We start from the raw sequence: 13124 nt of genomic DNA on the forward strand, positions 1-13124 counted from the left end.
AATTTTAAATAAAATTTTTTTTTGGGCATTTGATCTAAAAATATTTATTTTTCCGTAATATTTTGCTATTTTTTCAACCGAATCAGGAGTCGAAAACTGAAATTTACTTCAAATCTGCTTCAAAAACCATAAGTTACCTTAACCACCAAGATTTTGAGATATTATACATATACCTTTCTATACCAAATATCTTTTAGAAAAAAATAATTTTGAAAATAAAAATAAACGTATTTAAGACGATAGAATATGGCTTTAAAAAAAATCAACGCCAAAAGTACCACAAAAACGCGTTTTTGACCTGCTAATATTTAAATATTTCAAAAACTTGACGTGCCAGTGAAATTTTAACTTCAGATATTCGGAATCAGCACACAAAAGTCCTTTAAAAAAGTATGGTTTGGTTCCAGTTTCATTTTCGTTGCCGACCAGTGTAACTTTTTCATTTCAAAAGTTTTAACCTATCTGTAAAATTACATACACAAATTTTAATCAAATTCGTTAGAGCCGTTTTTGAAAAAAAAATATAGGTACGTTTGTATTTAAGTCATAAGACAGGTACCGTTAGTTTGTGTCTTAAAAAAAAATTCAATTTCCCCTCGCTCCAGTAGTTAGACTGTAGCTCGAGGTACTTTCAGACGGACAGACATAGAGACAGACAGACGGACGAATCATAAAATTGCCCTATAGTACCTATATCGCAAGTAAAAATTGTACATATTTTACGTTTCATAACGTTTATTGAAATACGTACCTACATTTAATGAAAACGCTTATTTCACAAAAATAACCGCATTATCATCACAATAAATTCGAATTATGTCAGTTTATATAACCAAGCATTGAATTAATGAAGGGCAACTTAATTATTCATATTTTTTTTTGTATTTTTTTTACAAAGAAGACTTAAAAAAAAAAAATAATAAAATACACTTCCATATCAATATCCTAAAAGAACCCTCATAAAAGTCAGGAAAAACCGACAAAAACAAATTACTTTACACTTAAAGTGTCATCACTCCTCTTTTCAGTGTTTTTTCCCCCATTCTTTTTTTGTTTCTGATAATAAAATGGTTTATTTTCTTTCCCCCATCTTCGTCAGTCGTTTGGTGGTGGACGCATAAAATTAATTTTAATGATGTGGTAGGTTTCACTTCCATTATCGTAATTTTTTTTGTTTTTACTTTTTTTCTGTACTCACCGTCAAACGAATCAAAGAATCCCAAATTGAAACTGAACGGACGTGGCAACGGAGCAAGGAATGGATAACCAGCACCAGTATCTACAAAGCCCTTAAAATTCTTGTAATCAGGATCGACATCGGTATCATCGTTGTTGGAGTCGGTTTCGCGGTCAGGGGATCGTTGTGGTCCTTGTGGCACTTGAACAATATCAACTTCATCCTTGGGTGAGCGTGCTAAAATTTGAAAAATTAAGAAAACATGTTTTTAGAATTTTTTTTAGTTTTTAAATAAATTCCAAAAAATATAAAAATATAATAAATTTAAAAATAGATTATTCAAACAAATAAAATACACCTGATGGTTTTATTGTATTGAGTGGGTGAAGAGAGATGACCTTCAAAATTAAGAAAAATAGAATCCTAAAATATATGAGCTTCATTTAAGTGACAATGCTCATTAGTGCGTGGGTGGACACATGTTGACAAAATAAATGATAGCCAACGAATATAGTCTTCTTAGAATATCATAAACACGTGAATAGATATAAATTAATATTTATATTTCAACCCTCCTTCTCCATTCGGTAAGCCCATTATTCAGGCGAAACCAAGCTGGTTTGCTTCAAAATAAACTACCTCAATGATTGAGGGTGGTTTTTGATAGGAGGTGAACAAAGTTCCCACTTTGACTTAAATTATTTTTGAATTTTTGAAATAACTTTGTTTTGTATTTTGTATTTTATTACCTAGCTACGAAAACGTCAAAGGGAATGTAATTTATTTGGCCGTTTTTTATGTTCAAATGTTCATATCTTCTAAAATACTTATTGTCGTTTGACAAACGAGGTATCGCTGAACGCGTCTTACTTGTCCGCTTGTTATGGAATTTAAAGCACCACTTTAAATTTAATATGGCGCCCTCTGGAGGCCAAAGTAATGAACTTATTTTGTATGTGCTCTCTAGACTCTTTAAATACTCTATCATGAAATGATAACTTCAAAGTAGCTTATTCGATATTGGTGAGCATGTTTTTTGGTATTATCACTAGCGTTAAAGTGGCAACACTTATCGCGTGGGGTTTTTTTCTTAATCGGACATTGTGATGCAGACGTTAATTGAGTTTATTATATAAGTAAACGATATTAATTCCATAATTCATTGAACGTTTGAGAGACGATGGATGTTGGTTGACGACCGACCGACCGACAATGATGAAGATGACGATGAAAACTATAAACACCACGGTGTTGGTGCGATAATTATTATTATTATTGCTTTTGATTAATGGTAAATGGCAACGTTCATCAATTTCAATATCATAATCGTAGTTTCTAGTCCTCCTGTACTTAATTTGTGAAATCCAAACGACCCACTTTCATGTTTTGCAATTTAAGTGAAATCCGTTTATTCTTCTTTCTGTATAGAATGGGTGTGAATGGAGGCTTGAGAATATTAACAGGAGTACCGCCTGCGTCTACGTTGAATATAAGTGATTTATTTATGTAGCATCTGTTATATCGATGATGATAATATTCCTTCATTTCACTTTTCAAATAAACAAAAATTAACTTACAATGAAGTTGAATGGATTGGAATATTATCCTTCCTTGATAGAATATCGTTTATGTGCGTAAAAAGAGTAATAAAAAAAGTAAAAAAAAAAATCTACCTACGATAAAATGAAGGAAAAAATCACGTTTTCAGTAGACAATGATTGGTACACGTATACGACGTGATATTGAAATTGAATATCTTAATGTTTGAAAAGCCTTTAGGACCATTATACACACATTCGCATACGAGTGTGTGTATAATATGAAACGAAAAAAAAAAAAAGTGATTGCAAGAGTGCTCTTCTCTGATTATTAAGTTATGAAAGCAACAATGAAGAGCGTTCGCACTTCTTGGCTAATGAAGTTATCAAAGTAATAATGGAAGTCATAAAGTTATAGAGGGTAAACTTTTAAATTAAGTTATGAAGGACTTAATGCTAAAAAGGTGTAGCAAATAGGTAAGTGTGTTCAAAAGGTAGTGATGAAGTATCACAAACAAAATTACAATTTGTAAGTGAAGGTACATACGTATTAACATATTTACGTGTATGGAGATTTTGTGAAAAAAAAACGTCTCATTTTTATTTGACATGATAAAAGTGTTGATAAATATATATGCGTAATTGATTTTATTAGAATTCAGTTTTATACTGGAAAAAACAAAATTGTAGACAAACTAGGAAAGTTTAAACAAATTATAAACCTTTGTACCCCGATTTTATTTTGAATATAAAAATTTTGTATTTTCATTTGCAACTAAACAACAACATTAACTAATTGATCGATTCAGTTCTGCAATTTATTCAATTTGGCTTAGACATCCACTGACATAATTTTATAAAACATATAAATTTTTCAACGATATAGTGGAGTAACTAAAGCTCAAAAATTGGCAATATTAGGGAACCCGGCCGAACAGCTTAGATTTTGATGATCTTTTTTTTTCAAACGTCGGTAATTAAAAATACTTTAAAGTCTATAGATTACAAATTGCCGGTGTTGCTGTTTTGATTTTTTAAATTTAATTGAAGATTTTTGTGAACAAAAACAAATTTTTTTCAAAAATTTTTCTTAAATTTCATAAATTAATTGATGCCAAAAGATTGCCTAGGAAATTCAAGGAAAAAAAATATACGGGAGTGAGGGACAATCTTCCATAGTTCAAGCGATAGATGCAATTTTCTTATTAATTGACTTCAAACACAAAAAAAAATATTTGAACACAACGGCAACACCTATAATATTCAAATATACATTTTTTAAAAGCTAGAAGCTTAGTCATATATGTAAAATTAAAATTAAGTTAATTGAATGAACGGCTTTTGAAAGAATGGTAATTGAACTCAGATTTTTGAAAACTTGGTCGTAATATAAAAAGCATTTATTTTCAAACTTTTTTGGCCGCATTTATTATGATTTCAAATTATAAAAGGAAATGTCAATATGTATTACGGTTTATGAAAAAAATTAAAAAGTATTTCATTTTCGAAGAACTTTTTTTAATAAAAAAAATTGAAAAAAATGTAACTTATTTTTTTTAAAAAGTTCAATCTAAACATAAAATTATTTTTTATTCATTTAATAACCCTTACTGTTGAAAGTTAAATAGCAAAAATTTAAAGTTCCTATTTACCACAGTCTTTGAGAAAATTAATTATTTCAATGCAAAAATTCTGTTTTAATAAAAAAAAAACATTGAAATTGAAGTAATTTTTCTTTTTTTTTTTTTTCAAAAGTGTGATATATTTTACCTTTTTTGCTTCGAAATTCAACTGATAATATTTATGGCCAAACATTTTTTTTTAAATAAATTCATATTTTATTAGAAAAAGCTTGGAAAAAAGTCATTTTAAATTTTTCTAATAACATTTTTTTTTTAATTCTGAGTTTGAGGACCATTTTTTCAAAAAGTCTTGATCAAATTTAGTGGATTTAAATTTGAGAGATAAGAATGAGCTTCTGGCTTTTTAAAAATGTATTTTAAAATATTGTAGGTGTTGCCGTTGTTTTCAAAATATTTTTTTTTTTGTGTTTGAGGTCAGAATGTTAGAAAATTGAATTTATCGCTTAAACGATGGAAGATTGTATCTTACTGCCTTTTATATATTTTCCTTAAATTACCTAGAGAATCTTTTGCTATCATTTGTTTTATGAAATTTAAGCAAAAAAAATGGTTTTGTTAAAAAAAAAATTAATTTTAATTTAATTTAAAAAAACAATACAGCAACACCGGCAATTTTTAATCTATAGACTTTAAAGTATTTTTAATTACCTACGTTTGAAAAAAAAATCGTCAAAATCAGAGCTGTTCGGCCGGGTTCCCTAATAATTTGCTTTAGTTACTCTACTTATAGAAACACCTTGTTTTCTTGTATTTTTTTTCAACAAAAGAAAAGTTTTGAAACAAGTTTTAGAACTCCAACGGTCACTATGGCGTATGTGTACTATTTTAACTTATTGAATATTTTTAATGTCTACAGTGAAAGCTCCCTTAGCCGGACAGCGACGACACGGTCGCAGCACTTTTTTCCGGCTAACGGATTTGTCATTTTGTGAAAGTTTTTCCGTCCACAAAATTAAAAATAATGATGCAGAAAGCTTATTTGTTGGTTTAAAAAAAAATTTTGTAGTTTTTTTCCAAAAACAAATAGCGCTAGAAAGAAATAAAAAAAAATTTACTTTTGTAAATTTACCACAGCAAATTGCTTAAAGCAATAGAGTTTATACAAGCACTGAAAAGTCTTTTTATTTCGAAAAATTATATAATTGCTTTTTTTTTTATAAAATATGCGAATAGGTGCCTCATAGCCGTATTTAGGGGAGGGGTTACAGGGTTTAACCCCCCCCCCCCCCGAAATTTTTTTTAGAAAATCATATGATAAGAATTTGAACAAATACGAACCACATACTTGTACAATGTACAACATAATGTATGCAGATCTTGATGGATTGATTAACATTACCTATACCTAAATACCATTTAAGACTTTTATAATACGTCATAAACACAAAAAATATGAATTTTTTGTTTTTTCTTGGGAATTTCATTTATTTATTTATTTAATGCGTTAAGGACTAACGTTAAACACTTATTATATATCTTAAAACTAGTACATTTTAAATTTTAAATTCATGACTCATGAATATGTTAGGGCTTGCGACGAAACAGCTGAATACAAACAAGAAACGAAATGCAAAAAAAATCTTCCTTCAGTCTAAATATTTGAAACTTTCATTTTTAAACGTTATAATACTGAATATTTAAATCTTAAATGGTGAAAAGTAAACAAATTTTTTTAAATTTTTTCTGAACTTTGGAACTAGGGGTTAAAATTTCGATTTTCCAAAATCATACGTGATATACAATTTATTTTACATAGACATTTAATAAAAAAAAATTTATTTGAGGTGGAAGATTTCAATCTGAATTCGATATTTAGGCCGTGTGTGAATCAAGTTAAATATTTAGTCAAGGATAAAGACACTATAGAGGTCAAAAAATAAAATTTCTGCCGTTAAAGATTTATCATGTTCTGGGTGCAGATTAAATTTGTTTCTTCAGAGAATACATTTTTGATAAAAGGGTTTTTGTATATTTTTGTAAATAAATGTTCAAAATAAACAAAGAAATTTGAAAAAATAATTCAAGAAGGTTGACCAAACATAAAACACAACACGTTTTGGGAGTTTGAAATTGTTTATTATTTTTTTTTTTTTTGCAGTTTAAGAAAACTTTTAAGCCACGTAAAAAATGTATCCATTAAATTTTCAACACATGTTGTGTGTATGTCAAACATTTTTCTTTGGATGAATATTTAAGAGACAAGAACATCAATTTTTGGTTATTTCTAGATACTTTTTTATAGAAACAAACCATCAGTAAGAGAAAAGTCAATTTTTCATTGTATTGCTGTTTAAACTTTTGATTGTATCTAGCGTTTTACGAAATAGTTTTTTTGTAAAGGCTTAGGAAATCTTCTAAAAAAATTTTTTGCTCACTTACGCTCGTATGTAAAAATATGTACAAAAAAAATTTGGTCGGTCTAAGCTAACCCTCCCCGAAATGAAATCCTAGCTACGGATATGAGATGCCTATCATATGTTTATACCAAACACCACAAACGAACTCTCCAAACCTAGCTAGAGTTGTCTCAATATGCAGCTCACAGCTAATGTTGATTCAATTAATTCCTGAAGCTAAAACTCAACCGGTCACTGTGGCGTATGTGAAATATTTTTTTTTTTTTTTTTTGATTATTCGAATAATCAAAACTTTTGAAAAACGCTTTGAAAAACCCTCAAACATTCAACTTTATGAAATAAGTATAGTCGATAACACTGACGCTTTCCCTACGAATTTGACAAACGTATGATTTGTATTTCAATATAAATTTTGCAAAAAGTGTTAAAATTTTTAAGTTTGTTTCAAATGTTTAAGGAACAAAGTAGGTAAAGTAAGTGTATTACCATTAATTAAATTTTGTTATTTGTCTTTATTCAGAAAAATAGTGTTATTTGGCCAAAACTATGTTTAAATAAACATATGGTTTCGAAAACTAAAACCCTACTACTCTAAATTCATAAATAAAATTGGCAGGTCCGATATTCGTTTATGTATAGGGGAAGTTGCAAGACCGCCTATGGGGGCAAGACGGTTTTCGTACTATGTTGTATGAAAAAAAGTAATATTGGCAACACTTGCAATATAAAATACATGCCCTTTGGTACGATCGATCACGTCTGTAAGTTTTAGCAATTTTGGTTAAGACCCCGAAGAGTTACGGTAAATTTTGTGATTTTTCATCAAATTGTTATCGTTTATGTGAAAAGTCAGTTGTATTTTTGACACTGAAATAAATAAAATTTTTAAATTTTCCTTATTTTATAATAGAAATTAAATATTAAAAAGTATTTTTTTGCGAAAGAAGGAGTCATAAAGATAAATTAAAAAAAAATAATACAGAACATCAAATATGAAATGGCTGGGGCAAGACCGCCCATGGGCGAAATTGGAAGCTCTGATAGCTTAAACAAAGTGAAAAAAGAAGTTCACCGTTAAATCTTCCAAAAAGCTAAGCAACAGGCGCCAAACAATACTGTAATTGATGATTCTGATGAAGAGGACTTTGCAGATTGTATTTGTTCCTTCTTTCTGCAACTGTTTTCTTGATCCAATCCAAAGTTTTGTTGGATTAAGTGCAAAATGTGTACCAAATGGTACCAAAAAGCTTCTGCTTGAGTCAGAACTAATGAATATATAGCATAATTGTGTTATTATTACAAATAGGCTGCATTTAAAAGAATAGAAACGGTCTTTCTACCAACAAAATTTGATAGGGCGGTCTTACCCCCATGTGGGGGCAAGACGGTTTTTTGTTTGATGCTTTTTCAAAACGTACTATCTTTTGTTCAGTATTTTTTTATTTTTTTTTTATAATAATGAGAGTTTCTGCAAAAAAAATTAAACTTAATGAAAAAAAAATTTATTCTATTTAAAAGATTTTTTTTATTGGTTTTTAAGACACTCAAACACTAAGTGGGCAGTCTTGCCCCCACTTCCTCTAAGTAAGAAACTTCTTATTCTTAGTTATTTTTAAATATTTTTTTATGTTGAGAATCTTTTTACTGTTGAATTTTTAACAGATTTTTAAAGCTAAGTTCTCATAAATCAACAAATAGGTTTTTTTTTTTTAGTATTCTTCAAAGACTTTTCTACTCCTCATTCTTTTCTGAATATGATAATGATAACAAATTATTTGGTTCCAATACCGTGAACTTACAATTCAGGGTATAGCTCTAAAATCTAAGGCTGAGTAGTCAAATTTCTAGGCAGATCTACCCTTTTGACAATTTTCTGAACCTTTAGTATTGACTTATTGAGATCAGTTATTTTACGTATCTGACCTCTGTAAGTCACTATAAAAAAAAATAAAAAACTTTTTTGGTGAAATTTATTTAAACTACACTGCCGCTCATCTGAATAGGTTCACATTTTAGTTCATCTTACTTTTAGCCTGTCTTGGTATTTAATGCAATGGCACATCTTTTTTATATATGTAACGAGAGAACATCTTTATGCGCTTAGTTTAGGAGAAAAAAAATTGTCTTGGGGCCTACCGTTCTTCTCACACGGTAGCTAGACCAAATCTAGTCAAAAAATCAAGCATATTTTTTGGCTCATCTGAATAGGTTCAAAAGCAAAAAATGTTAATAAATGATGAGTTGCATGGGTCTGTTTGACTCAAAATTGTGTCTGTAAATAAATCTGATTGTGTACCTATAACCTGTAAGGATGAAAACGGGTCGTGAAAAAATCTTTAGGCGCGGAAAAAATGGGGAAAATAAAAGAAGTCTTTGAATCAGCCCGAAACCAACGATGCATTTGGACAAAAACAAACGCAAGTTAAAATTTAGTAAGCAGTTATTTGCGCAATATCCAAGGGTATAGAAACAACATTAAAAGTCGATGCAACGTAGTCACAACATGGCCCGATAGATGTGCAATGATCACAACAGCATGACTTTGCACTAAAAATTAAGCCGAAAACCGGTATAAAATGCAGTTTAACGACGGCAAAACGGGTTGTCAGAAGTGGGAAACATTTAAGAAGAACAATATTACGCAAAAATTACCACTTTACAAACCACGAAAAGAAACTCGCCTACAATAAAAAAAAAAAAAATATGTCGTGAAAGTCGAATTTGCAACCGGTGATTTTTCAAAGGAAAAAAAATGAATTTAGTGGGCTCTGAGGGCTAAATTCCTATTTTTATGACCTTCGTAGAGAGAAGCATTATTTTAATGTTTTTAGATAACTGTGAAGGCAGTGTCATTAAGTGCAAAGCTATTTCCTTCTACAAAACTTTCACTCTGCAATTTGTAACACAGTTTTTTTTTTTACTATTGTCGGCGAGTTTCTTTTCGTGGTTTATAAAGTGGTAATTTTTGCGAAGATTTGTTCTTCTCAAATGTTTACCACTTCTAACAACCCGTTTTGTTGTCGTTAAACTGCATTTTATACCGGTTTTCAGCTTAGTTTTTAGACCGAAGTCATGCTGTTGTGATCATTGCACATCTATCGGCCCATGTTGTGACTGAGTTGCATCGACTTTTAATGTTGTTTCTATACCCTTGGATATTGTGCAAATAACTGCTTACTAAATTTTAACTTGCGTTTGTTTTTGTCCCAATGCATCGTTGGTTTCGGGCTGATTCAAAGACTTCTTTTATTTTCCCCATTTTTTCCGCGCCTAAAGATTTTTTCACGACCCGTTTTCATCCTTACAGGTTATACACAATCAGATTTATTTACAGACACAATTTTGAGTCCAACAGACCCATGCAACTCATCATTTATTAACATTTTTTGCTTTTGAACCTATTCAGATGAGCCAAAAAATATGCTTGATTTTTTGACTAGATTTGGTTTAGCTACCGTGTGAGAAGAACGGTAGGCCCCAAGACAATTTTTTTTCTCCTAAACTAAGCGCAATAAAGATGTTCTCTCTTTACATATATAAAAAAGATGTGCCATTGCATTAAATACCAAGACAGGCTAAGAGTAAGATGAACTAAAATGTGAACCTATTCAGATGAGCGGCAGTGTATCTGAGTGATTTAAATTTATAATTTAATATGAAGTGAAACAGGGAAATTTCTTTTCCATTAAAAACCTCTAGAGTGATAAAAAATTCAAATCACTTAAAAAAGATTTGTTATATTTTTTCATATTGACAGTTTTTTACCTTTATTGTTACAGATTTACTTCTCCCAAGCAAAAAAAAAAAAAAACTTTTAATTTTTAATTCCTTTTCGAACATTGAATAAGTTTATTTATCAAAATAAAAAAAATTAAAGAAGCTAATTGGGAAAGCAAATGTTTACGATGCAAATGGATTAAATACGTGTTTTTTTACTGTCAATGATTGTTTCATTCCCACTGGAAGAGTTTTTCACTTTATATTTGTTTTAATTTTTTTATAACACACAAAACTTATTCTATTTGTTCATTTTTTTTCCTATGGGTTGGTATATATTTGTATAGAATGTAAAAGGCAACAGCATTACAACAGAGTCCCTGAATGTAAAGTTACCTAGTACAACTAGCTGGATGTTGTATGGTGCCAGTGCCATCATAGTTTACTTGATACTTGAATCCTCTGTACATATAGAAGTTCCTACGTAAGGATATTTCAACATAAAAGTTAACTCTCTCTATGACTATATACCCAAAGTAAGTACGCAAAAACCCGTTCTGCACAACTATATAAATGGGCTCGTAAACAAAATGTTGTGTTTTTTTAGGGACAAGAGAGATCCGTGCGGAAATAGTGGAGCACATTTGGAGAGTGCCAGTCACCGAAAATACCAAAAATAAATAGCAATGCTTAAACGGCCAATGTGCTTAAATCGACTGAATAACTGTATATAGGTACCTACTCCAGCTATAAAACAAGTTAGTCTGCTGGACAGGACCCAACCAACAAGCCAGCTCGTGATGTGATCCATAAGCAAGTCATTCTATGGGAATGCGGATTTAAAGTAAAGCTGAACAAAAAAAAAAAAAACAGAAAATGAAAAAACAAAATCATCAAAATTCTGGAAAAAAAAAACTCCAAATTGATGTTGATTTTTGAAAGTCAATTAGTGTCGAGCATTCGACCGTAAAGGCGAAGAAAAAAAAACATTTAAACAAAAATAAAAATAAAAAAAAACTCAAAAACTTAAATACTTGAGTTAAAAGAACGAAAATGAATTATGCACTGCAGAACTCTCGAAAGTGTTGAGAATGAAATTAAGAAGATTTGCCAACGATTACGAATGTAAACTCGAAATTTACATGCAATGCTTCATCATTACGACTCTGTTTCACAGGGTGACACATTGGAGTTAATTTTTTATAAAATGTTTGAGGATAGATAAAATTAGCTACAATTTTTGCAAAAAGTTTAATTTTCTATAATTTTTGTGGAAAATTGATTTTCATAAAATTTTTGTAGAAAAATTTACTCCAAATCAATTTTCTACAAAAAATTGTAGGAAATTCAATTTTTATAAAAGTTTTTGAGAAAATTGAATTTTATTCAATTTTTGCTAAAAAATTTATATAATTTCTAAGAAAATCGAATTTTTAATTTTTTTTTGTAGAAAATTGAATTTTCTTTGATTTTTTGTAGAAATTTGATTTTTATAAATTTTTTGTAGAAAATTGAATTTTCTGCCATTTGTGCAGAAAATTTCCTACAATCTTTGTAGAAAATTGAATTTAACAATTTTTTGTGTAAAATAGAATTTTGTACAACTTTTGTAGAAAATGGAAATTTCTACAATTCTTTTTAGAAAACTATATTTTATTCAATTTTTGCTAAAAAATTTGTATAATTTCTAAGAAAATCGAATTTTTAATTTTTTTTTTGTAGAAAATTGAATTTTCTTTAATTTTTGTAGAAATTTGATTTTTATAATTTTTTTGTAGAGAATTGAATTTTCTGCCATTTGTGCAGAAAATTTCCTATAATCTTTGTAGAAAATTGAATTTAACAAATTTTTGTGGAAAATAGAATTTTGTACAACTTTTGTAGAAAATTGAAATTTCTACAATTTTTATTAGAAAACTAAAATGTATACAATTTCTGTACAAATATTTTTATAGAAAATTGATTTTGTTCTTTTTTTTTCAAATATTGTAGAAAATTGAATCCTTCACAACTTTTTCTAGAAAATTATAACGAGCTGAATTTCCTTCAATTATTTTTAAAATTAAAATCTCAACAACTTTTATATAGAAATTTAATTTAAAAAAATACTTGTTTTCATAAAAGTTCAAAAATCGTTATTCGTAGATAAAGTGACACGATTTTTTTTCTATGAGTGACGGTCTTTTAAATGCAACCGTATTGTTTTCCATCGATCTTTACTATTACAAAGAATAATTCCTCATTCATTTCCTGACTATCTTCACATTGATCATCTCAAATGACTGCAATAAATTGATTAATCAAACTGACATTCATCAGGCATCTCAAGCTCAATTGAGACTGTTAACCACCTTAACCACCGCATACAATTCGATTTAAGGAACAAAAAAAAAAGCAAAACAAAAAAAAAACTGAAACATCTCTTTCCTCTCCTCTGACAAAACAACAACGTTGCATTCAATTAAAGTTTACGACACAGTCCATAACACCATCATCGCCAAAAACCATCTCATCTTTAAGCCATGGACGAACACGTCCAAGCACACCATCAGTCTCAATTCATATTGCAGCGATCTCTGTATATGAAATATATACAAACACAAAATGAAAGATTCAATGCATCCCAGCCCAGATATAGCCACCTATTCGGCGGCTCTGATGGCGGGACATTTGCCATGTAAAGCCGTCGGTC

General features: G+C 29.4%; 1 protein-coding gene across 1 annotated transcript in view; it reads right to left on the bottom strand.

Annotated features, from left to right (window-relative positions):
• LOC129912775 (uncharacterized) overlaps window positions 1-13124 on the bottom strand; it is a 132430-nt gene that overhangs the window by 49810 nt on the left and 69496 nt on the right. Inside the window, exon 3 of the mRNA XM_055991230.1 lies at window positions 1199-1414. Within this exon, the coding sequence (XP_055847205.1) occupies window positions 1199-1414 (216 nt within the window). The remainder of the gene's footprint in view (window positions 1-1198; window positions 1415-13124) is intronic.

This window comes from Episyrphus balteatus, chromosome 1 (genome assembly GCF_945859705.1).
Source record: "Episyrphus balteatus chromosome 1, idEpiBalt1.1, whole genome shotgun sequence".
NCBI lineage: Eukaryota > Metazoa > Arthropoda > Insecta > Diptera > Syrphidae > Episyrphus > Episyrphus balteatus.